This window comes from Nicotiana attenuata, unplaced genomic scaffold (assembly GCF_001879085.1).
Source record: "Nicotiana attenuata strain UT unplaced genomic scaffold, NIATTr2, whole genome shotgun sequence".
Classification (NCBI taxonomy): Eukaryota; Viridiplantae; Streptophyta; class Magnoliopsida; order Solanales; family Solanaceae; genus Nicotiana; species Nicotiana attenuata.
This window is the reverse complement of record NW_017671184.1, coordinates 20,617-44,489: the sequence shown is the minus strand read 5'-3', so window position 1 is coordinate 44,489 and position 23,873 is coordinate 20,617. Positions and strand designations below refer to the sequence as shown.

Here is a 23,873-nt window from a genome sequence, read left to right as displayed (position 1 = left end):
ATGTAAGATATCTATAAAGAAACGGCTATATAAAAATAGTGGCACCCAAAATTCCCAAAGTAAACACAGGTGCCAATCGGAGGCGGACCCATGATTTGAAGGCTACGAGTGCACTCTTGCATTCAACCAAAATATGCTTTGTATAAAGGGTGCCACTACTAATATATCACTAATTTCTAAATACATACACATATATACACAAAGTTTTTGCCGAACTCTCCTGGTGCCTATGACCCCTCTAATAACTACATAGGTCCGCCTTTGGTGCCAGTGCGCGTTCCTTTTGAAGGATGGCCTGAATGAATGCGAGTTGGATTCCCTGTACGAACACCATCTTAGTGTAGACAAAAAATTTACGTCAAGAAAATAATCGAGACCGAAAAATATTGACAGGGAACGGGTTACCTACTTTTAACGGGCAAAGCGAGCCCTTTTATTCTGAACTCTTTAATTCTGAATCAATCAAATCTCCCCAAGTATGATTCGAACCTACGATCAGTCAGTTAATAGCTGACCGCTCTACCACTGAGCTACTGAAGAACAACAGGAGATTCAATCTCACACTCCAACTGCTTTCTTTTGAGCTAGTCAAGCATGCGCTGAACACAGACTGAGACTCTCCCGCACAGAATGGTGTTCCTTTAAGCCCTAAAGTCGACCGCTTTCTCACCAGTCGCAGAAAGTCTTTTAAGAAATTGGCTTCCCTAAATTTTCGTGAGAGATTACTTTATATCCATACCGAAGAGAATGGACGACTTGAAAAGGTCTCCATAGACAAAGAGACGATCTAGACCGAAAAAGAGAAAAGATATTGGGAGCACTGTATTTATGTAGGAGCCGTTGTTTTTGGTTTGTTTGCCGGATTGGTACGCTTTCTTTTCTAAAAACCATTCTCTCATAGGTCATTACATTTTAGGCCATTTACAAGAATTGGGCAAATTCAAAAAAGAAAATAAAGTCTCGAGTACAAGGAGTCAAATTCGCTATTTCCGATAGCTACGGTAGAAGAGAAGGAGAGGCACTACTTATGCGGTCACCTCACTCAATCCTACAGCGGAAACTCGAGTTGAGGCGCTACAAGGGAGCAAAGAAGCACTAGCTCAAGAAGCAACTGAGGAGAGAGAAAGAGTAGTAAAGGAAATACAAGTAACAGTATCAGGTCAAAGGAATCAAGGAAGAATTTCTTTTGATATTCCGGCTCATCGGTCAAACCAACGATTCTCTTCTCAAAGTAATAGAGAGAGTCTTTTTCTAGTTAGACTTCTATTAATGGAATGAAAGAACCATCCCTTCCTATTTAATAAAGTAAATATATATATGTCTCGACTGCCGAATCCTTCTCCTGCAAACAACTCGATTATGTTGATTCACTGTCTATTTGTCCTCTTTCTTGACGAATAGAATGGCATACTTAGGTCTCAGGATGAAATTCTGAAAGAGTAACCACAATATCAGAAGAAATTCTTCCTTGAATCCTAAGAAAGTGCTCGGGATGAATTTAGGTGTCTTTGTTCGAGCCGTATGCGATGAGTGTCGCACGTACAGTAATGAGGGGGATTCACATCTATACGTGTAGTGTGGTGCCCTCTCCTTCTCTACTACTGTAGCTATCAGAAATAATGAATTTGACTTCTTTTCCCCGAGAGAATTTATTTTCTTTTTTGAATTTCCTCAGTTCGGATTCTTATGGTGCAGATTGACAAAAGATTCTTGAATTGGAGATTCTTGTGTAAACATTCAAGTTGACAATCGACTTTCTAGACAGCCAGTGGACTCTGAAACCAATACCAATGATTTTGCTGGGGAGCCATTACAAAGAAGTTTCAGGATTTACGAAGGAAGCTTCGAGCTCATATTGGTCATTTGGGGGGCACTTGAGTTACCTGTCGACGCTTTGTAGTATTTTATTTCAAATAATTTGAGTATTACAATCTCTATGATTTCTCTTATTCCCTTTTCCAATAATAAATAAATTCAAGAGCCTTTGAGCTTGATTTGGAATCTATATTTTTTTCCACGAACGATGATCTTGAATTCAACCAGCACGAACTTTGATTTGAACTCGTACTCCTTGAACCTTGGTTTGTTCTTCATCTTGAGCTTGAACTTCATTTCTTGAACTTGAACTTGATCGCTTGAAGTTTGAAACTTTTGAGAAATTTGCGGTATTTGATCCACGAGCTCTCTCTTGCTTCTTGTTTTAATTTCTGGTGTCTATTCTGAGTTATGAAGACCCCTATTTATAGTTGTGGAAGAGTTGTAATAAGACAAACTCTTTCTAACCAATCACATTGAAGCATGACAAGGACATATTTGATTGGCCAAAACATGCCACTTATACACGTTACCCAATTTTATTGGCCTTTTAATTTGACTTGGCATGCCTTGTCATTTTGACTTGGCGATCAGAGTTATGTAAGGTATATCAAAGAGAAAATGTCACTATTAAGTTCAGAATGAGGTAATTGTTTCTTGTCAGGTGGAGGGACTCCACGATTTATTGATTTGGCAGGTGGTTATGATTTTCTACACATCTCTTTGGTCGTGGCGGTATTGTGAGAGTTGGAATAGGGCTTATATGTGTTATGAGGTATATTGCGGGCATCAGATTCGTGAAATCACAGCTATTGTGATCGGAGGATGTTATTATTGGCAGACGATTTATGTGGTGCATGGGGTGATTTCAGCATAGGTGCATGATCATGTTTTGGTACGGTGTTCGTGTTAGTTTGTTTGAGTCTACCAACTAGTAGATTACGTGGTCCTTTACGAGGTTCTGCCGAGAATGCTAATAAAACTGTACATAAATAAGGCAGAGGATTTTTACGTGGAAAAATCCCACACAAGGGGATCAAAAACCACGACCTACACCTGTAGGCTTTTAACTTCACTAACTTGTAAAATGCCTATTACAAGCCACTTTGCAATAACCGTATTACAAAGACTTCAACTAACTTATGATGCTATCACCACAAGCCACTTTATAACTCTCCTAGTTACAAAGGGTTTAACTAACTTGTGATGTTCTCACCACAAGCCACTTTGTCACCCTATGGTTACAAAGGATTTTGCTTATGACTAAACCTAGCCACAACGTAAACTCCAGGAGTTTACAGGTTTACAAAGGATTCCTAATCAACGCTTCTAGCTAAGCAATTTAGGAGATACAATAAGTACAATCACAAAGTTACAACTCAACTAGGACAACAACATGCTGACTTTAGGAACTGGTCCGTAGTTGCGTTCAACTTTGTTCTTCAAGCTCGTGAGGATTGATTTCTCTGTTTTGGCAAGAAGCTTGAATCAGAAACTGAAACCTTCAAGTGATGTTCCAATATAAACTCATGTTGGTACACCTTGATTACATCACTTGATATGATGTGAGCACTTTAGTTTGTCAGGAATGAGTGGGCTCTGGAAACAGTGCAGTGCGGCAGAAATAGTGCAGGCAGTCACTTCGTTTCCAGCTGTGTCCAACTGACTTTGTACTGCTATGAGGGAACCACTAGGGTAGCAGGTCCTTGTTTAGTTTCCTAGCTCCTGAAGCTGTAGCAGTTCACATTTGGCTGGAATCCATTAAATACAGTATAATCCAAGTGAGTCGGGTTCCCTATCTGGTTCTTGACATTAAGTTTGTTAGATCATCAAAACATAAGGAAAAGATATTGAAAACCTATCAATTTCCCCCTTTTTGATGATGACAAACTTAGCATTGAAACCGAGGATTTAGAGCTGAGAGAACCAGATTGAGGAACAGTATACCACAAGTTCCCCCTGACTTTATGCCCTTACTTACACATATATTTCCCCATATATTCCTCATTACTTATTACTATTATTTTATTTTCCCCTTTTTGGCATCATTAAAAAAACACAAACAGAAGAATCAGCACAAAGAAGTCCAGCTATGCTAACTCATACCACATATGTGCACACAAACATGATAGAGAATAGAAACACAGAGGTAAAGCACTGATATAATAAAAGAGGATAGAATTGATATTAAGAAAACTTTAATATGCCTTTGCTTAAAAAGCAAAAAGCAATATTGGACTTGTTAAAACGGGAGCAGTAGTGTTCCATCCCAGCCACATAAAAAGGAAACAAAAAATAACTACCAAAACAAGAAAGAAATCTTAAAGAACATTGCCAGAAACTGGTCACTGAAGGGGTACTTAGGGGGCACTAGGAGTAAAAGGCTTGGACGCTGCAACAAGTGTTTGGAGAACAAGATCTATTTGGGCATTTCCTGACTTTTTCTTATTGAGCAGTTCTGCTTTCACGTTCTCTACTTGCGCCCTGAGATCAGCATTTTCCTTGGTCAAACGAGCTACTTCATCATTTGACACCAGAACCCCTTGGGCTTGCTGACCTTCCAGGATTGCATTCCTGGCCTTTAATCGACGAATTTCCTCAACTGCACTGTTCTGAGCATTAATAAGCTGTGAGACGGTTGATGTACTTCCTACCCCCATTCTTTTCTATGCACCCGCATTCTTCCAAAGTGGTCTGTAAGAAAGTCTGCTTCTTAGTCCCCACCTTGCCTGTCCCCAGTGGTACTTCAAAGAATTTAAACACTCGAGTAAGCAGGAACCCGTAGGGAAGCCCATGATTACCATCCTTGAAAGAGGCAACCTTTCGCATGTATTCAATCCTGATAGCAGGCAGACTCACAGGGGAAAAGCTGTCCAGTTGTCCCATCAAGAACAGGTCAGACTTAGAAGTTACTGACCTCCTCTCAGCTCGAGGCAAAGAAGCTTTGTACCTCATCCTCATATACCTTAGGTGCATCCATTTGGAATAAGTGCGCCCAGCATTGAAACTCGACCATTTCCAGAATTTGGCGCATACCAGCCATCTCAGAGATTGCTGGGTCAAATGTACGACCCAGCAGAACCTTTTGATGTCGCAGACGTTCAGAGCCAAGGCTGACTTCACTTCTCATTCTCTTCATAGAACCGGGTTCGTCAAAAATTTTAGACTTGCGTTTCCCGGACTTCTCACCGCTTACTTTTCCTTTTTCCTTGGATTTGACTAACACATCCTCATCAGACATCGAGAACTCACTCACCTCCTCCTTCATCTTGGACCTAGAGGTTGACCCCTTCTCTGTTGAAACATGCTTCTTCTTTTTTAAAGACCGTCTAACCAGTGAACCAGGTTCATCTAGGGTTTCCTCATCCACCTCTACTACAGGGATTGCCTCATCTCTTACAGGTACACTGTCTTTCACCAACTTTCTCCTTTTTTTCTTACTACTTTTCTTGCTATTTTGAAGAGCAGAATCGTAGGCCACCTTAGCTTGAAGCCTGGTAGTAGGTCCTTGTTTTCAGACTCAGGAGTGGACACAACTCTCCGCTTAACTATGAACGCATCAAGAGCCACATTGTCTAGGTCCTCCTCATCACTGGATCTCATTTCAGGTACTTGTATTTCCAAGGGCACAGTAGTGAATGCAGGAACAGAACTGTCCTGGGAATGAGAGCCCTGACCTGGGTCCTCCGGAGAGGGATCAGGTTCCTCATGTGATGGTCCAGTAGTATCTGCTAGTGCATCCCCTTCAACAGTTACAATGGCCCCTTTGTCCCCCACACTTTGTACCTCATTTTTCGGATGATCTCATGCAGTACCCCATCAGCAGACACCACACAAACCGTTACAACATTTTTCACTTCCTCAAATGGTACTACTACCACCACGGAGTCGGTAGCAACGATGGCAGAACTCTTTATGACCTCAGGGTTTTGACCTTGTTCTCCACTGGTTCTTTGACTGGTGGGAGCCTCAGAAGATGGAGGGGATGGAGCAACAATTTTGGGGGTTTCTGAAATAGGGAGAGACGGGAAGACTGGGTGAGGGGTAACTTCAGCGGAAGGAGTAAGAGAGGGTACGACTGAGGCAGGGAGTCGGAGTTTGTCTCAACCATTAAAGAGAAAGAGAAAAAAAAGTGTGACGATGCTTTTGGGAAATTCTACTGGAGAACTTATGGTTAGAGAGAACAGAAGAGGATTTTTATTAGGAGAGGATAATTATGAGGAGAGAGGAAGAGGCACCGGTTCTGAAACAACGGTTGGGCGTGGAGAAATGCAATATTTCAGAGGGAGATGGAACGATTTGAAGTGAGAGACGTGAAAGTGGTTCTGAAAAGTTGAATGACATGGCAGTCGGGTTTTGTACCTTTTTTAAGACATGTATTAAAGGATGCACAGAACTACTAACCTTTGGTATAAGAACCAGGTTCTTGTCCTTTTATTTGAAAGACTCAATCCTCTTTTATAATTTATGAACTGCATCTGTAGCTTCTGTACTCATCAATCATGTGTGTTTACCTGCAACGGTATTAAAGTGAGTTAGACACGGCCAGAAAACACTTTTAGCCAGTTATTTCTTGAATGTGATTTTCATAGCCAAATAAAGAGGAATCAGGTTCTCAATTGGGCTTTAAAAGCCCCAACTTCATTTTGTTTCTTTCAAACTGTTCCCTACTTAAAGCCATGGTGAAAATGTCTGCAATTTGGTCTTCTGTGCTGCAGAACTTCATACATATCAGCCCTTTCTCCACATTGTCCCTCAGAAAGCGATGCCTCACATCAACGTGCTTTGTCCTTTTGTGTTGAACTGGATTCTTGGCCATGTTGAGTGAACTGGTGTTGTCACATAGAAGGGTCACACTCTCAATGAGTACCCCAAAGTCCTCCAGTTGCTGCTTGATCCATAAAAGTTGAGCACAGCAGGATGCTGCGGCTACATATTCTGCTTCAGCAGTTGAAAGAGCCACTGAATTTTGCTTCCTTGTGCCCCAAGAGATAAGACATGAACCTAAGAAGTGAGCCATTCCAGAAGTGCTTTTCCTGTTGTCACGACCCTAAACCCAGACCCAGTCGTGATGGCGCCTCTCGTGAAGACAAGGCTAGCCGACACATTTCCAATTCGAAGATAAACAGCTAAACGGCAATACAACAGGCTAAAACATGATTTAATAATGCTAAATAGCGGATAATATCATAACGAGGCGGAAGTACAACCCAAACACAGCCCAAACCGGGATGTCACTAGTCATGAGCATCTACTAAATCTAAATACAATTGACAAAGTCTGGAATGTACTAAGTACAGACTAATAAAATAAGGAGGGAGAAAAGCAGTGCTGCGAACGCCGGCAGCCACCTTGCTAAACTCCGATTACTCTGCCTCCGATCAGCCAAAACCCGCTACCGGGTGTAGAATACCTGAATCTGCACACATGGTGCAGGGAGTAAAGTGAGTACTCCAACTCAGTGAGTAATAATTATAAATAAAGACTGAGTGATAAGAAATCACGAAAAGTGCATCAACATGCTGTATAGAAGTGGTACAAAACCAGTAAGAAAGCAGTGAAGCTGTAAAATCCCTTAAAAACACCTTAGCTCAGTTTAAAACTCTTTGAAAATGGCTTTTTCAACAGTTACGCAAATGAATGCAGAACAACTAGTGCAGATAAGCAGAGAAATCCGCTCCTCGGGCACAAATACACAATTAAGCAAGTAAACGACAGGTAAAATAAGAAAGATAAGCACATAAGGTTCGCCCTTCGGGCACAATATCAACAACTCCGCCCCTCGGGCAATATCTCAGAACGGTACCAGCCCCTCGGGCAATCACATGGAACAAAACCAACCCCTTGGGCTATATCTCACATCATACTGGGTACCCGCACTCACTGGGGGTGTACAGACTCCTGGAGGGGCCCCTTTCGGCCCAAGCGCAATAACAAGTCATCTCGTGGCATCATAAACAGGCTCTCGGCCTCATATTAATATCAAGCCACCTCGTGGCGTACATACCTCATGCCCTCGGCCTCAAATCAGTATTAGTGTATCACCGCTGCGGCGTGCAGCCCGACCCCAAAAGATATCCTCACAACACAGGCCCTCGGCCTTACTCAGTCAAAAATCACATAAGCCTCTCGGGCAACAGTAAAACAGTATTTCTCAGCCCAAAACATCATTTAAATATCATTTGAGTATTAAAATAGAGTAAACATGGCTGAGTTTTGAAAACAGTGAAAATAACATGACTGAGTTCAAGTATAAAGTCAAAACAGTGAGGAAACATCAACAACAATACCCGAAGGGTTCAAATAATTGGCACGGAGCCCAAATATGGCATTCAGCCCAAATAATGATGATAGATAATAGATTTCAATCAAATACGTGGTAAAATCATCAATTGGGACAGACCAAGTCACAATCCCCAATAGTGCACGACCCCACGCTCGTCATTAAGCGTGTGCCTCACCTCAATATAGTACTACGATGTGTGATTCGGGGTTTCAAACCCTCAGAACATCATTTACAACCATTACTCACCTCGAACCGGCTAAATCCCCAGCTCGCTACGCCTTTGCCCTTCGAATTGGCCTCTACGCGCGTCGAATCTATCCAAAATCAGAACGAGGACGTCAGAATATGCTAAGGGAACAAAGCTCAAGCGAAAACAATCAATAAGGGACACAAATCCCGAAATCAGCAAAACCCGAGCCCTGGGCCCACTTCTCGAAACTCGGAAATTTTCACACCAACAGATTCCTTATGTCCCCACGAGTTCATACATATCAAGAACATCAAAATCGGACCTCAAATGGCCCCTCAAATCCCCACTCAAAGGTCTCTTAATCTCAAGCCCTAATCCCTCAATTGCTTCCTTAATTTCCACTAATGCCATGATTAAACAATGGAAAAATGATCATAAACATGAGTAATGAGGCTTAGGGAACTTACCCAACTGTTTCTCTTCGATTCTCCCTTGAATACACTGCCCTAGCTCGCTTCTCGTCTTCAAAAATGGAGAACTTAGCAAAATTTCACGAAGGAACATTATATACTTATTGGCCCAGGTAATTCCGCACTTGCGGTCCCATTACCGCTTTTGCGGTTCTGCTTCTGCGGCTTTTCCACCGCATCTGCGGTCTTCATTAAAATAACAATTTCCGCATCTGTGGTTTTACACTCGCACCTGCGCTACTGCAGGTGCACCCACGACACCGCTTCTGCGGTTCCTCACTTAAAACCCAAAATCGCATCAATTCACCCAAAACACATCGAATTCAATCTTAAGTTTCTAAAAATCTTCCGAAATACGCTTTTGATCAAAAACCCAACCAAACCACGTCCGAATGACCTGAAATTTTGCACACACATCCCAAATAACATATTGAAGCTACTACAACTCTCCGAATTTCATTCCGACCTCTATATCAAAATCTCACCTATCAACCGGAAAACGCCGAAATCTTAATTTTGCCAATTCAAGCCTAAACCTTCCACGGACTTCCAAAATGCATTCCGATCACGCTCCCAAGTCCCAAATCACCTAACTGAGCTGACCAAATCATAAAATTTCCGATCCGAGATCATATACAAACAGGTCAAATCTTGGTCAAACCTTTCAAATTTTAAGCTTCAAACTGAGAATTATTCTTCCAAATTCATTCCAATTACCCTAAAAACCAAAACCAACGGTTTACATAAGTCATAATATACTACATGGGGCAAGTCATGCCCGAGAACTGGAGAGCAAAGTGCAAAAACTCAAAACGACCGGTCGGGTCGTTACATCCTCTCCCACTTAAACATACGTTCGTCCTCGAACGTGCCCAGAGTTGTTCCAAAAGTCAACCAATTGCTGAATAACCTTACCATGCACCTACCCGGGGGTGATCCCACGTCACCCTATCTCCTATAGGTCCGATAACACATAGAAACTGGAATTTCACAATCCAATCTAGCCCATAAACCATAGAACCACATTTCCACTTCCGAAATCATCCACAAGATCAGAATCTCATATCTATACTCTGAATAAGCCCGAACAAGCTGTAATAACCCATACCTGCAACCTCAGGTGCAATCACATGATATACCACATAACTCAAACACTTGTAGTGATAACTTAATCACAGCAGCTGTACACAACAACCGAATACCGATAGAAAGCCTCTTATCAACTAAAGTCTCATCCCAATACTTTCATATACTGCCAGCGATAAATAAAACACATAGTAAGCCTTAACCATTTCTTAGATCAACCATTCATGAAGTCACTTCTCCTTTGGCAAAGACCATGGCAATTTCTGAGCCAACCCTCGATATTTATCCTTCCAACGTGCTAAAATTGAACCCGCTCGTATTCATTAATGATCCCAACGGTCTCATCTAATCACATATAACTACTCCGGTGACATGACACCTCGATGCAGGCTAAAGCCGTAACTTGCGCAATCCGCGCACCAATAAGAGACAATCCGAACATACTCAACTCATGATAATGATCCAAATGAAAGAGCTGTACCTCAAGCTCACCGGTACCACCACAACACAAAGATGAGAACCCGTCTAACATCGTAGAAATAGAACACACGAATCTAACCTGCAAGGTCATATCTCCACATAACTTCGCTGCAATGCGCGATCCTATCCAAACACTGCTCCACATGAAACACCTCAAGTCACTCTGCTCGAAATTGACGACCACGCGCAATTGATGTCTAGAACCAAAGCAAATCATCATGACCACAGTGAAGCAAATACATAACACTACTCAACCCAAAAGGATATAACCAATACGCCATCTGCCGAGCAATATCCGATACTCTTTCCCGCTCGACTTCCACTAAGAAACCCCCAATGGAACCGCACCATCTGTGCCTATACCCAACAAATCATAATGCCTCGCAACACAGAAAAGGGAACTCATAGATCTCCCCAGATTACTAATAAGCTCAATAACAATCGAATCAACACATCCCTCCACAATACAATCCGGAGCCTACCAAGCCGGCTCAAGTTAGAACACGCATCCACATTAGCCTGCCAACGAACTCCTTATCAAGGAAATCCTGAAGCAGCTCCTTCAACTCCTTTAACTCTGCCGGTGCCATACGATACGGTGCCCGGCATCAGATCAATACCGAAATCAACAACCTTGCCAAGCGACATGCCCGGCCACAAGAACACATCCGAAAAATCCCTCACCGCTGGAACTGAATCAATATGAGGAGCCTCTGCACTGACATCCATCACAAGAGCCCAAATAAGAAAGACAATCCTTCCCAGTCGTCCGCTGGTCTTCGAAATATGAAACCACTCTACCAAGAACATGATCCATCGAACCTCGCCACTCAATCCGTGGCGTTCCTGGCATAGCCAACAACGCCGCCTTAGCACAATAGTCCAGAATAACACAACACGGAGACAACCAGTCTGCACCCAACATCACATCCAAAATCTGACATACCAAGGTGCAAAAGGTCCACTCGGGTCTCCAGATCCCGATATCACTACACAGTGCTGATACACACGACCCGACATCACAACATAACCTGAATATGAGAACTTCCAGTCTCCAAATTCGTATAGCACACGAATCACCATACCTGATCCCGGTTCCGTCGTCCGAATACATACCCCATCTTTAATACCCAATCATTCCATGAGAGATACTCTAACATTCTTCTATGCCTCCAAGCAAACTCGAATATCAGCAGTCGATCTACCAGAAAGTGTCGCAATACTACCGAAGTACCATCAACTTAATCACATTGCCTTTTTCTGAAACATATACCCTCGTCAAATTACCTCCAACTAGCAATACCATTTCATTAATCATCTGAAGATCATTTCCTTAATCATCTGAAGCTCATTTCTCTAATTATCTGAAATTGTCCGCTGCCTAAGAATTTATGGCCTTCCGTTCAGAACTGAACCGCAACCTTACACATGCAAATCTCAACCTCCACACATACAACATATACCAATCCATCCTAAAATAACATAAGAATTTCATATCCCTTCCGAGCCACAAGCAACTATGTACTCAACCAACGAAGAACTTTTCCATTGACCCCACTCTAGAAGAAAATCACTATACATCTCAAGCTCCTCACGCCAGCAGAAAATATACATCTCTAACCGCGGTAGAAATCAACAAGAACTCTCCGACTCCCCTTGCACAAATAGGACTGAATCCTCCTAGCTCAGCCAACCTACGCATGCCACTAAAACCCAAGAGCATTACCGCGAAATACCATGAGAAACTCATTACCTCGTAAACACCCAAAGAACTAATCATATCCTTACCATGCCGATCTGGCCTACTACCAAGCTATCCCATCTAACTGAGCTCCCTTCTGATTTACCTTCAATTGATACTCCTTCTTGCCATAACATCACGTTTCCTCAACCCAAACTCACCACACGAGACCCAACCATAATACCATACAGCCTAAGGCTCATAACCCGCTGAATACCCTTTTAAATATCCCTAAAAGCACCACCTTCAAAATACTTTACTCTGAAGAGACTTCCTACAATCTAAATCCGTTACCTTTACCTTCCTGATACTGATACATAGAATCCCGCAAATAATGTAGAAAATACCACAAGTCTTGCTATCCTCCACTGAAAACTCAGTTTCTAGCCATACGTACAACTTGCAAATTCCCTCTTGTTACATGTAAAACCCATAACGCATTAGAACCATTCTCTATAGTCATTGTTGATACCCAATTTTTTCCTATGTATTTTTATACTCAAAATACTTTTAAAATAGCATGTGTATGCATATAAAAGCATGCCCAAGAATTTTGGTATTTTCCCCTAATTTTTAAAGATTTTAAAATCGTTATTGCCCATTTTGGCTATACAAAATCAATAATTATCCCCAAAAAATTATCCTTTTGTGGTTAACCTATTTTATTCCCATATTTACACCAAAATAAAATTAAGGTAGTTTTTTCATATTTTTACGAATTTATTTGGTATTTTTATAGCTAAAATTGCATGTAATTGCAACTTTAGCCTATTTTACGATTAACAACATTTTTGCAATTATGAGATTATTTTCCAGTATTTTTGGATTAATATTTATATATCATTAAGTAGTTCAGTGCTTTTAATTTGATCTTAAAATCATTATTGCTATTTATAAAAAATAAAAAGGGCAAAACTGGCTATTTAAAAGCTAGCCTCATTTCATTTCAATCACAGCCATTTGGTATTTCAATTTTAGCATATATTAACCCCCTAATTGACCCAATTTCCAGCCCAATTTCGGACCAGCCCAATCCCACTTAACCCCAACCATTAACCCGTCTATATTACCTGACCCAAACCCCTTTTAATATAGGCCGTTGATCAACCTGATCAAGGGCCACGATCACTCCTTACCTTTTTTATTCCCCCAACCCTAACCTAACTCCCTCATTTCGACCGGGCAGCCGCCTCTGAATACCCTCCCCCTCTTAAACGCTCTCGAATGTTCCTGAAACCCTGATCGCCTCCACCCTCTTCAGCCTCCGACTCACCGGAATCCATGGCCTCTCAGGCCATGGACGACCTATACTCACCTCCTATTACCCTCATGTGCCTGATACTTGAAGGTTCGAGGCCAGACCTCGAAGGCCTTCACCCAGACCTTCACCGATTCAAGGTTTTCGACCATCTCCGGCCCTGCTCCGGCATATCCTAGCCTCCTGAGTCTGATTCCGACCTTATCCGACTTAGATCAGACCTTTTCCAAGCCTTTATCATCCTAGGGTTCCTCTGAAACCCTAACCCTACGAGGTTTTCTCCGATTCTTTTTTGATCCGTTGTGTATCTATGCTATACTTGAACTTTTAAACGATTTCCCTAAATTTTCCTTTGAAAATTACTTTCAAAACCCTTCTTTTCCGATTTAGGGTTTTCTGGAAAATGTTTAAGAGCTTTTTATGATTTTCTTCTTTGTGTTTGCCTCTGCTGTGTCCTCGTATCATCTTTTGCATGCTTCCCTTACTGTGTTTTCTATACTATTGTCTTGTAGATTTTTCTACTGTATTTTAGCATGTTCTTATATGTTTGTCATACTGTGTTTTCCTATATGCTTTTCTGCTATATCTTTTCCGGCAATTCTTGTGTTTTTCTACTTTCTAAGTTCTTATGGTTCTTTGTCTGCCTTTTACTGAGCCTTGTTTAGGGTTCTTCTAAGCATGTTTCTCCTGTTGTTCTTATCAGTATTTGCCATTGTGTGCTTTGAGTCCTTCTACTGTGATTGCATGTTGCTTTGGTATACATGTTTTGATCCAATTGCTTGCTCTCTTTTGTGATTTGCCTGAACTAGGATTCTTATTTCAAAACCCCTAACTCTTTTAGGATAATTTTGGAGTTTCATATGATTCTGACTTTTGATAAACTCTTCTAAACTCTGCTACTGGATTTTTATGCTGATTTACACGACAGTCTTCTTTCATACTCATATGCTCCTTATATATGATGAATTTCCCTCTAATTGGTCTTTAAATTTGCAATTAGCGTAAACCTCCTTCTGAATATAGCTTGATTGATTTTCCTTCCATCTTTGCCTGATTCCCTAGATGATTTGGCTTAGGTAAAACCCTTCTTTATTTTGCGACTTGGTTCACTCATACCAAATTTCAGACCTTTGTGATTTACTGGCTGTCAAATGATTCTCTTGCCTTATTTGCATAAACCGTGTACTGTCAAGACCCTGTCCTTAAATAACTTCCATGTACTTGCCTCTAATTTGCTACTTTGCACACAGGTTTGTTTAATTTCTTTCCTTAATTAGTTTGTACCGTTTGAATCTGAATCCCTTAATTAAGGGGAGTCTTATGTAATTGATTGACAATCAGGCTTCTATTGTTTTCTTACCTTATTTTCTCATGACTTTCACACTATAAATACACGACCCTCTTTCACAAGACACACACGAGAACACGATTAAAAACATACTTCATACTATACAATTTCACAATTCTCTTCTGAAGGCATACTTAGAGTATTCCTGCCTCTTGTTTGCACTTTGGCTTTTTACAAGACTACTTCTCTCTCTTTACTTGTCTCTGTGAAACTGGTATGTCCTAAATTAATTTTTCAGCATCATCCCAATGTGTTTTATTTACAGTCCTTGTATCCATGTCTATTTTCTTTTCTCTATAAAGTTTAGCATTTAACTTAATATTCCTATACGCTACTGCCTGATTCTCTTTCTTGTAAACACTTGTTCCCTATCCCATTACCCCCTGTGTGTTTGTGAGTGGGGACTTGGGGCATGGCAACAAGAATTGTTGTCCATGAACTGAGTTTTGACCCCCTAGCCTCTAGTTAGGCTGGAGAGTGTGCCAGTATGTCTCATTGCTGGGTATGCCCTTTGCCTGCTCTTTCTTTGTACCTTGTTTCTATTATGAACTCCCATACCCCATTCCCTATGTATGCTGAGTTAAAGTTCATGACCTAGCAGCACCCTAATTGCTGTCCATGGCTGAACCCGACCTTCAATAGGTCCTAACTCCCCAATTTAAAGCTGACAGGCTGGTCAGGGGTGTGCCAGCATCCCAATTGTTGGGCATGACCACCAGCCTGCCATGGCCTTCCCTAATCTCCCCCTATTGCACTTACACTTACTCCTAGACAATAAGTTCTGCTCCCCCTCCTATGAGCCTTGCTTTGGGACCTTGATCTCCCTCTGAACTTGGACATTTGAGGGCTGGCCTTTCCACACTGCACTATGATTCTGTAATGGTATTTGGAGTGTAAGCATTGCCTGGAGTTCGTGAAGCTCCTTGGAACATTGACACATCCCAGATAAGAGAAAGGCTTTGGAAATCTGCTCTTTGGAAGTTGGTCTATTTCATGTATCAGACTAGGAGTCTGAATTATGCTCTCCTTGGTTGGAATTTTAATTTTTGATGTAATTTACTTTTTCTGGATCCATTCAAGTTGTAATATTTCATTACACATTTAGAAATCATCTACATTTAGAAATCATGTCTATAAGTTTATTCATCTATATTTAGAAATCATGTCTATAAGTTTATTCACATCTGCATTTAGAAATCATGTCTATAAATTTATTCATATCTGCATTTAGAAATCATGTCTTTAAGTTTATTCACATATGCAATTAGAGATCATGTCCATAAGTTTATTCACGCCTGCATATAGAGACCATGACTATAGGGTTTTCTGCACTTCTGCACATCATTTATCACTAGGCAAACGGTTTGTAGGCCCAAATAACACAATGAACTCTAGATACCATGTCTATAGGGATCCTGCACTCTTACAAATGTTTTAAAATCAATCACACTTAGAGAGAATTCCTATAGGAATAACTAACTGAATTTGGATCGTCCATCTCGCTAGTAAGTCTAGAATCAGTGGTAAAGTCGTTTTAACATCTGCAGAATTTTTGTTTGTTTCTAAAATCAATAATCCTCCTTAAAATCAATACGCCTTCTGCATTGTTGGATATCATGATTACAAATCTCACCTAGGCAAGCCACTAGGTAATTAACTAACTACACCAGTCTTCAATAATTACAGCTAGCAGGAAAATCTAATTCGGACTTCTTATCTGAAAATATGTGATATATCAGCCACCCTTCCTTCATTAAGTTAATTAAAGACCTAACCAGTATCTGAAGTCATGCTATGTATTTGCATTTAAGTGAGGAGGCTTGTCTGAGCCCTAATTGATGTTTGTTCCCCCCTATTTGACTATATGTTTTGATTGTCGCCTAAATTTTTATCCTTTCTTGAACTTCTGAAAAGCCCCAATTCCCTTCCCTTTAGGACTAATAGTTCCATTCCTCCGGGACTGATAGGATCGGGACGGGTAATAGCATGCAATAAGTAACGATACTATTTCGCGCTTTAATACCTTATCGGGGTGGGAAAGGGTAGACGTGGAGATGATCATCACGCGATAACACCACGCGTACGATTGGTTACCGGGTGTTGCGTGGATGATCCATGTATTTTTTACAAACCTAGGACCCCTTTTTCCCTTATTTAATTATTTTTAGATTGTCAATTTTCAGAATTCTGCATTTCCTTTTAGTCACTAAAATTCCCCCTTTAATTTTCGCACTGTCCTTTCCTCTAAAATTTTCTGCATTCCCTTCCTTGTTTGATAATTTGTATTCATTACGTGATCCTATTTTTCTGCATTTAGACATTCTTGCCAATAACTAGGAAGTCACCTATTCAAATTTCAGCATGTTTAGTAACCATTATGCATACCTACTTGCAGTCTTTATGTGAAATTGTCTTGTATGCTTATTTGCTTTAAAGTCACAATTGTAGCATGGTCGGGAACCACACTAGTGGATCTTGAGGGGTGCCTAACACCTTCCTGTCGAGATAATTTCTAGCCCTTACCCGAACTCTAGTTATTCAACTCAAACCCTTCTTATTGTCCTAATGCACTTAATCATTAGGTGACGATTCTTCAAACTCCAAAACCCAATTCCCAAAAGGGAAGAGAGTTGTCCTCCCAAATGTCGTAAACCCGATTTCGCCTTTTAAAGAAAAAGGGGGCTTTGACAGCATGTCGACTCTTCAAAATCCAATACTCAATTCCCAAAAGTGAAGAGAGTTGTCCTCCCAAATGTCGTAAACCTGATTTTGCCTTTTAAAGAAAAAGGGGGCTTCGACAACATGGCGACTCTTCAAAATCCAAAATCCAATTCCCAAAAGGGAAGGGAGTTGTCCTCCCAAATGTCGTAAACCCGATTTCGCCTTTTAAAGAAAAAGGGGGCTTCGACAGCATGGCGACTCTGCTGGGGAATTCTTTAAGGCTTTTACCATTTCATGCTATTTGTGACTTTATGCTTCCTTACATGTCTTTACTTGTTTAAATGCCTTTAAGTATTTATTCTTTCTTCTACTACGAAACTAACTTGGCTCTTTGTTTTCTTTTCTTTAATGCTTTCTTTTACTGCTTTCCTTCAATACTGTTGTAATTATGAGCAATTATTGTAATTGTTACTTTATGAACGTGCAAATACATGACAACTTGTTTCGTTCTTGTAGTTGCATCTTCCACATCATATTTCACTCGTGCCAAACAAAATACCCTTAGCAACATTTATAATGAGTGATTGCGCTCTTCCGATATTATCACCCCCTAAATTTGGCAAAGGCATATTTGAGGTAAAACTAGTCGATCAACGGTGTAGTTGACGATTCCGCGCCTTTCCCTCTTGAGTTGTCCGCTCAAGGGTACCTTGTCTAATACCCCATAGAAACCATTTCTCTTTAAAATTGTGCATGCATCATGGTCAAACTTAGCCGAGTCGGTTATGTTGTCCGCATAATGACTCTTTAAGATAGCCTTTTCCAAAGTCCACTGGGTTTCCTTGAAACCCAAACGGACGCTACCACGTTCTATGCATTTATTTGGAGAACTAAATGCTTTGTTATGCTAATTATTGACGTTAAATAGTCGAGTCTGGTGCGGGAAAAGGGTCTAACCTTTTGTTTTGCAGAAAATGAGGCACGAAGTCCCCATATTCGGCATGGTCACCAACATCCACCCCAAGCTGTTGAATTGGTGGAAAGATTTGCACTTCAGTGATCAAGCTCTTGTCAGAAAATATCTAGGAAACCTACCTTCTCTCCTAGACATTCAGCCTAACAACAAGATCATAGAAGCTGCAACTTTGTTGTGGGGCTGTGATAGATCGGTGCTTCGCTTCGGGGACATAGAAATGACACCTTTACTTGAGGAAATAGGAGGGCTAGCTGGGATACCATGGGAGACTCCGGGTTTGCTAATGCCGGAAAATCGTAAGGGTAGGGGTTTTCTTAAGATGATGGGTTTAAAGAAGAATCCTGATTTGACATGCTTGGAGAAGTCTTACATTCCATTCGACCATTTGTATGAAAGGTACGGCCACAACAAGTCATAACATACCTATCCAGACGAATTTGCCATCACCTCATTGGGGCACATCCACCGAAGGGTATTCGTGTTTATGTTCTGTTTCTTGGGAATGATAGTTTTCCAACAAAGAAAGCCAGAATCCACACCAGACTGGCCATGGTCACCAAGACCCTGATGGAGGGAATTAACGGGCAGCCATTCAGCCTTGTGCCAATGATAGTTGCAGAGATATACCGAGCCCTAGAAAGATATTGTGAGCACGTGATTTTTGCCTTGCTTGAACTATTCCTATAGAATTCTTAAAATTAGGATTTTCTTTTATTATTTGAATTTTAGGGAATTAATTGCATGATTTTTATGTTTTGTTTGCCTTTTGTGTGCATTTTTAGTTGTCAAAAATAATAAAAAATTTTACTTACATTGAGGACCCAATTCTAGATTTTTAGATTAATTAACATCATTGAAAATAAGAGAAAATAATTAAAAATAGTCTTTTGTATTGTTTACTTTTAATTTTTCCTTAAGCTTTCTTTTAAAATTAGGATTTGTTTAATTTTTGAGAATTGATTAGTTTTAATTTTAGAACTAAATCAGGTTTGTCCATTTTTAATTTCTGTATTTAACAAAATTCAAAAAAGAAAAGAAAAATAAATAAAAGAAAAGAGTTAATTAAAATGAAATAAGAGAAAAGGAAACAGGCCAGCCCAACTAAAATAACCCAACCCCCGCCTGTCCAGCCCAAAGCCCCAACCCAGTCCGGTTCAGAGACGCCCAAAACGGCGTCGTTTCATAGGAACCAATCCTGGCCGTTCATCTTTCAATATCCAACGGATGAGAACTAACGAGGTTTATGATATATAAATGTCGGAATGGAACCCCCCCCTAAACTCGTCTCTCCTCACCCCAGCATTCACTAGAGATCACCCTCTCCGTCTCCGCCGCCCGCCGTCGCCGAAAATCGCCCACGGCGGTGGCAAGTCTCCAAACCACCCCAAATTTACACCCCATGCTCCTCTCCTCCTCCCCTTTCCATATCCATGGCCATTTTCCCTCAAAGATCAACCAAACCCTTCGAATCTTAGATCAAAATCTCGGCCAAAAATCCTACCTCTTCCATATACGACCAAAATTATACCCTACAGTCTCCTTGACCTCCTCATTCCGAAACCCAAACCAAAACCTTTCAAATCTAAGTAAAACTTCACAAATTTCGGATCTAGGGTTCGAAGAGTCTGGACCTCTTTGGGTTTTCAATGTTCGGGTTGATTTCAGTTGATGTCGCTTGATTAGTAATGGCCAAATAGACATATAACATCAACGGGTTCAAAATCGGTCAGATTAAAGCTCAAATCAGTGAGTTCTTCTTAAATTTCTTTCTCTTTTCTATCTATAGATTTTCCCTTTGTATGCCTTAGTTTTCTGATTGTTTTTGTTTGATTTTATCTCAGTATTTCGTTTCTTTTAGGATTGATTTAGGGCTTGCTTGGCTCTTATTTTTGTCATTTTAATTTGACTGAAACCATACAATTCCTGTTTAATTACTTGGTTCGACTAGTTAATACTTCTGCCCATGTGGATTGTCTACATTTGATTGAATTCTTCTCATACTAATGTCGTTGAATGTTGATTATTCTTTAATTGGTTTGATAATGGTAGTTTGCAACCCGAAATCAGTAGTTAGCTAGTGTTAAAATTTGGGTTGGGATTTGTTTAGCTGATTAATTTTCAGAATTTTAGTTTAACCACAGTAAGTTAGAGAGGCTAGGATAATTAGCATAATGTTGGTAATTTTAGGAACAATTCAGGGGTACTGCAGGTATTTTCACTTAAGGAATATTGTGGTAATAGGGAATAGAACTCCCTAGAAGCTTCTAGGTAGGGTTCAAAGTGAAATTTCAGAAAAGTTAGTAATGTAACTTGGGCAATAAGTCAGTAAATAAGGGACTAAAATTGTTAAATACTGAAAATAAAAGAGGGACTTAGGGGTAAAACAAAGAGTTGAAGGTTGCCCTTAGTTTTGCCTATAAAAGGGCATGCCTAGTGCCTTAAGTCACAAGTTTGGAGCAATCTGAAAATTCCCCAAATAAAAAAGTGTTCTACAAGTCTTTACAGATCTGAAGTTTAAAATTCAAAATTCTCTCAAATCCTAGAGAGGGAAAAATCTGAAGAAGTTCAAATGAAAAACTACTGAAAACTCCAAAAATTCTGTAGGAATAGATAGTCTAGATACGAATCATTAGATCCTAAACCCAAAATCCTGAAAATCAATACACAAAATACAGTGTGAAAGCTTCTCTAGTCTGTTTCGTTCAACCCTATTGGTTTTCAAGCTGATTATCCTACTTCCAGGTACACGCTTTGAGACTGATCTGATGTAACTTCTCCAGTTGAAATTGAAATGCAATTGATGCCTGATCTCTATTGTAGATTTTACTGCTTTAATAGTCCATTATACTGCGAGTAGTTCTAGGATTTGGTTGGTGTATTCATTGCCATTAAACTGTTTGTAATGGACTGCTTGGACTGTTAGACTAGTGATTATTCATTAGCCTTGGTATAGTTTAGTTTTGTTTTTGTGTAGTTTAACTCTTAAAATTAGAAGAATAGCTAGAACAGGAAACTGATTTTGAGATCTATGATCTTCATTTGTATTAACACCTGGAAATTCAAACTATTGTGAGTAGTTAGCAGAAATATCGGCAATAGTGCTGGTAGATTCAGATCTGATAGTAAGTTACTGACTGGAACTTGATTTTAAATGGATTACATGCTCCTACTAGTGTAAGATCAGGCGTTCTTTGGTTTTTAAATGCACGAGATAGTTCAGTTGTGCATATAAGTCACGCATGAAAATCCATGGGATGTATTGATCGAAACTGATGTGTGTATGTGGCGTCTCTGATTTCAAATTCAATACGTTTGGCTAATTGTATACCAATGAGTTGAATATTCATATCATGATTGGATTCAAGGTTAAAGCTCAGGATCGTTTAATTGTGCGCAAATCACTAAGCCCAGTTTGTAAATTAAAATCAGTAGTCTGAAACAAACAAAAATCAGCCTTGAATGTGGGCCAAAACCTAGTAGCCCCTTACTTAAATGGGATCTGGGCCTGAATTTGTTTGCCCAAGGGCCCAATGCAAGGCAGCTCCTCACAAAGCTGACAATATTTTCCCCATTCTGGGCTAATCTTTAAGGCCCAAAGTGCTGAGGTTTTGAATTGAATGAAAGTCATGGACCCGAAATATAGTAGTTCTTAAACAATACTAATTAAGTAGGCCCTTTTAGAGACAATCCCTTAATAGAGAACAGTAGCCTCTTTTAGGATAGCCTTAAATAAAAATGAGGTGCGCCGCGCCAAATAAAATACATGAATTGTGTGGCCCTCTTCAAATACTCACATAAAAATATTTTAGACCTCGGGACGTGCCATTTAGCGAAGTTCATGGCTTCCCGCAAAGTTAATAATACGCTAGTTGCTTTAGGCCCGGCATTTAATAATATTACCTTCCTAAACCCGGGTGCACATTTATGTGACCCAAATCCAAATCTCAACGAAGTTGAAACGTGTCAAACCACGGGTGCATTTATGTGACGTGGTTCGAGACGTGTTTTCACGACGTTGCAATTCTNGTTTTCACGACGTTGCAATTCTCTTTAGAAAAAAAAATAATAATAAAAGCGGTTCAAAGTTAACAAGCACATATATTAAAATATGTACTAAAATCAAATAAATAAGCCAAATTGACAGTTGAGCGACCGTGCTAGAACCACGGAACCTGGGAATGCCTAACACCTTCTCCCGGGTTAACAGAATTCCTTACTCGGATTTCTGGTTCGCGGACTGTTAAACAGAGTCAATAATTTCCTCGATACGGGATTCAACCGGTGACTTGGGACACCATTAATCTCCCAAGTGGCGACTCTGAATTTTTAATAATAAATCCCGTTTCGATTGTCCTTTAATTGGGAAAACTCCTTTACGCCCTTGCGGGGTGTAGGTAAAAAGGAGGTGTGACAGCTCTGGCGACTCTGCTGGGGACAAGAACCCAGAACATCGGTTCAGGGTTCAGAATTCGAGCTTAGATATATTGTTGTATTTGGCTTTATCTGATTTTCCTACATGTTTCATGCTAAATGTGCTAAATGCTTTACCGCTTTGATATTATTTGAATTGTATATAAACTGTGACGAAACCATTCTCTTCTCATCTCCGGGGATGTGCTTACTTGTTGAGACTCCCTATTCTGTTAGTGTCATACCTTAAAATAAGAAAGAGGCCAGACAAGTTACTAAGCCGGATGGCCTTTTGGTTCCCGATACATAGCCCCCTCCTCAACTCGAGTTGTCCGCTCGGGTATACAGTCTAGAACATATACTCAAGTTTTGAACCTAGAATAACTTGACTTCATGCCGGATCCCTAGTAGGAACGCTTATTTGCATCACGTGCATATGACTTAGGGGACTCAACACAGGGGTTGAGTCCGTCTAGGACAGGTGTACCCTGAATAATGGACCATCCTGATGCATCCTACTTGTGCATTTATCTGTTTTGGATTTGCATGCTGACCGGCTTTTAAAGGAAATAGCGATATGAGGGTTAAAGAGAGATAATTACCCATTTGGGAAAAAACCAATGTCCAAATAGCGTCGAAACTCTGCCGAATTTTTGAAAAAAATAGAAAAAGAAAGAAAAAAAAAGAAAAAAAGAGTCTTGTTTTCAAAAATAGTTTGTTTTATGAAAAAAGAGAAAAGGAAAAAAAAAGAAGAGTCTTGTCTTTAAAAAAATAGTTTGCTTTATTTGCCAATGGAAAATGAAAAAGAGGAAAAAAAAGAGAATCTTATTTTCAAGAATAGTTTGTTTTATTTTACCAATGAAAAATGAAAAGAAGAGTCTTGTTTTCAAAAATAGTTTGTTTTGTTTGCCCGAACTACGCCAGTTTGATTCCCACAGGGTGTGGGATACGTAGGCAACCCTCATCGGGTCCAACTTCCCTTTTGCAAAACTAGCCCAAAAAGAACAAAATTTTATGGTAAATAATTAAGGTGATGCCATTCTTGTCAAAAATAGCCGAATGTCCCTAAAAGGGCGCCGGAAGGCTGTTTTTGCAAGAACAGCCACCTTTTGCCATTTTTAAATTTTTGGTCGGTTAGCGAACACAATCTTA

The 23,873-nt window shown here is 40.2% G+C and overlaps 1 protein-coding gene and 1 non-coding gene across 2 annotated transcripts; both read right to left on the bottom strand.

Moving 5' to 3' along the window:
* Positions 1-468: 468 nt before the first annotated feature.
* TRNAN-AUU lies at positions 469-540 on the bottom strand. Its single transcript has one exon. It is a non-coding gene; the product is annotated as a tRNA-Asn (tRNA).
* Positions 541-4,648: 4,108 nt separating this feature from the next.
* Positions 4,649-13,351, bottom strand: LOC109206489. Its single transcript, XM_019369313.1, has 5 exons — positions 13,285-13,351; positions 5,655-5,893; positions 5,372-5,601; positions 4,766-5,309; positions 4,649-4,684 (listed from the first exon to the last, which is right to left on the bottom strand). The coding sequence occupies exons 1-5, from the start codon at positions 13,349-13,351 to the stop codon at positions 4,649-4,651; spliced, it is 1,116 nt and encodes a 371-aa protein (XP_019224858.1).
* Between the last annotated feature and the right edge of the window lie 10,522 nt (positions 13,352-23,873).

Excerpts from the sequence above, each read along its gene's own strand:
- LOC109206489 (XM_019369313.1), bottom strand. The coding sequence starts at position 13,351 with ATGGATTCCGGTGAGTCGGAGGCTGAAGAGGGTGGAGGCGATCAGGGT. Across the intron at positions 5,894-13,284 it reads TTTCAGGAACATTCGAGAGC|TCGTACCCTCTCTTACTCCT; the intron begins GTTTAAGAGGGG and ends TCCCTGCCTCAG. Across the intron at positions 5,310-5,371 it reads GACAATGTGGCTCTTGATGC|GCTTCAAGCTAAGGTGGCCT; the intron begins GTTCATAGTTAA and ends ACCTACTACCAG.